This window comes from Monopterus albus, unplaced genomic scaffold (genome assembly GCF_001952655.1).
Source record: "Monopterus albus unplaced genomic scaffold, M_albus_1.0 scaffold651.1, whole genome shotgun sequence".
Classification (NCBI taxonomy): Eukaryota; Metazoa; Chordata; class Actinopteri; order Synbranchiformes; family Synbranchidae; genus Monopterus; species Monopterus albus.
The window spans coordinates 44,479-46,246 of NW_018128531.1; the positions used below are offsets into that span (position 1 = coordinate 44,479).

Genomic DNA, 1,768 nt, shown 5'->3' on the forward strand with positions numbered 1-1,768 from the left:
AGGAAGTGTCTGGAGAGAGGGAAGTCTGGGCATCTTTGCTTAGACTGCTGCCCCCGCGACCCGGTCCCAGATAAGCGGAAGAAAATGGATGGATGGATGTCTGTCATTCCAATATATAACAAGGCAAAGTACATTCAGAGCAAAGATTTGAATATTCCATAGAGACTCCACTGACACCGCCCTACCCTGCCTCACTACAGTAACAGAGACACCTGTATAATGCAATGAAATACAAAACCCTTGCAATAAACAGAAAAATATTACAGTATTTAGTTTTTTCAGAAGGTGATTCTACTCATTTTTGACATAATGGTTTGCGGTGCTGCTGTGCTGACCTGTACATCTCCAGGGTTTGTGCAAACTGAAGCACATTGTTGTAGTCTCCAAAGAGGTTGGAGATGCAGACTGTGAAGTTAAAGTGCAACCTTTCATCCTCCTTCTCATTGGTCTTTTTGTTTCTTATTGGGAGCCAAATCTGGTCGGACATCTTCTTTTCGTCTGCCTGAGTCAGAAGAGTGACATGTGTAGCATTGCAGTGTTGAGGAATCTGACACATGATATCAGTAGTTGTGAAGGCAAAACTAAAGTTGTCTGAGTGTTGTGAAATTGTTGCTGGAGTTGATCCTGAGAAGTAGCCAGAACAGCAGAAGAGACAGTGAAGGAGCTGGATGGAGTCTCTCCTGAAGATGCCAATGATGCGTATATCAAAACCAGTAACTCTCTGGTCGGCGTATGCTGACACCAGTAAGTGCTTTGTGTTGTTGAGAGGGGTGATGGTCTGTTCAGAGATTTGAAAGGGACAAGTATGCAGAACCCCACATGGCTTTGGGACGGCCCTGAATGTCATGGGAGTTCTCATAGTTATGACAAAGATGATGACAGGAATTAAGAGGAGGATGAATTTCCATTTGATGATTTTTGCCTTGTCCATACAGCCAGATAGATAGATTCCCAACCTAAGGCAGAATAAGAAACCAGTTACAGACATAAAATGTGTGCAATAAAATAAACATTGTCATATCTGCAGTAAGATCTTCTTAAGGGATGTGAATGTGGCCAAACTGTATTTTAAACAATTGTTTAATTATACACATTTTACAAAATTCCTCTGCTCTCTAAAAAAAACCCTATGGTAGTATTCTGCCAGCACTGGTAATGAAAGCTCTGACTGTTTCACTCTGTTACCAGACACACAGGAACGTAAACCATGTTTTAACATGTATTTTGCCACGCTCCTCTGCCTCCATGGTTAATTCTGTGTATTTCAGTTTCTTCCTCTCATCTGTATCTACAGCATCCTTCCAGGGAACTGTAAACTAGACAAAATACACCATTCTTCCAACCACAACATAAGGTCTGCTCTGAGGTTAGTGCTGACTATCTCCTCAGGAACTATGAGCTACCGATTCCCTAAACACACTTTCATTTGCCAGTCTCTCCCAGACACCACCTCACCTCTCCAGTTGCTGCCAAGCTGTAGTATACTCTGCTGTTGTGAAACATCTGGATAACCTAAAAAATTTCTCTCACTAGCAACTCATTAGCTTCCTTTATTACTCAGCCTGTACATCGAAATATCTGTGACAAATGCAAAATCAGAAATGCCCTCATCCATCTCTGTCTTTTGCGATTTTTCTACCATGTCAGTGGCCCTGAGCTCCAAGCTTATTCATTTTCTAAAATAATTGGGCGTTTTAGTTTTTAGCAAATATTCCAGAAACAAAAGTAAATTGCTTATTTTGTTTAGGGATATTTTCAGCCACATTTT

The 1,768-nt window shown here is 41.2% G+C and overlaps 1 protein-coding gene across 1 annotated transcript in view; it reads right to left on the bottom strand.

Moving 5' to 3' along the window:
- The window catches only part of LOC109953386 (uncharacterized), a 3,343-nt gene extending 2,382 nt beyond the window's left edge, over positions 1-961 (bottom strand). The window contains exon 1 of the mRNA XM_020588860.1: positions 303-961. Within this exon, the coding sequence (XP_020444516.1) occupies positions 303-931 (629 nt within the window). The 5' untranslated portion in view covers positions 932-961. The remainder of the gene's footprint in view (positions 1-302) is intronic.
- Positions 962-1,768: the final 807 nt, after the last annotated feature.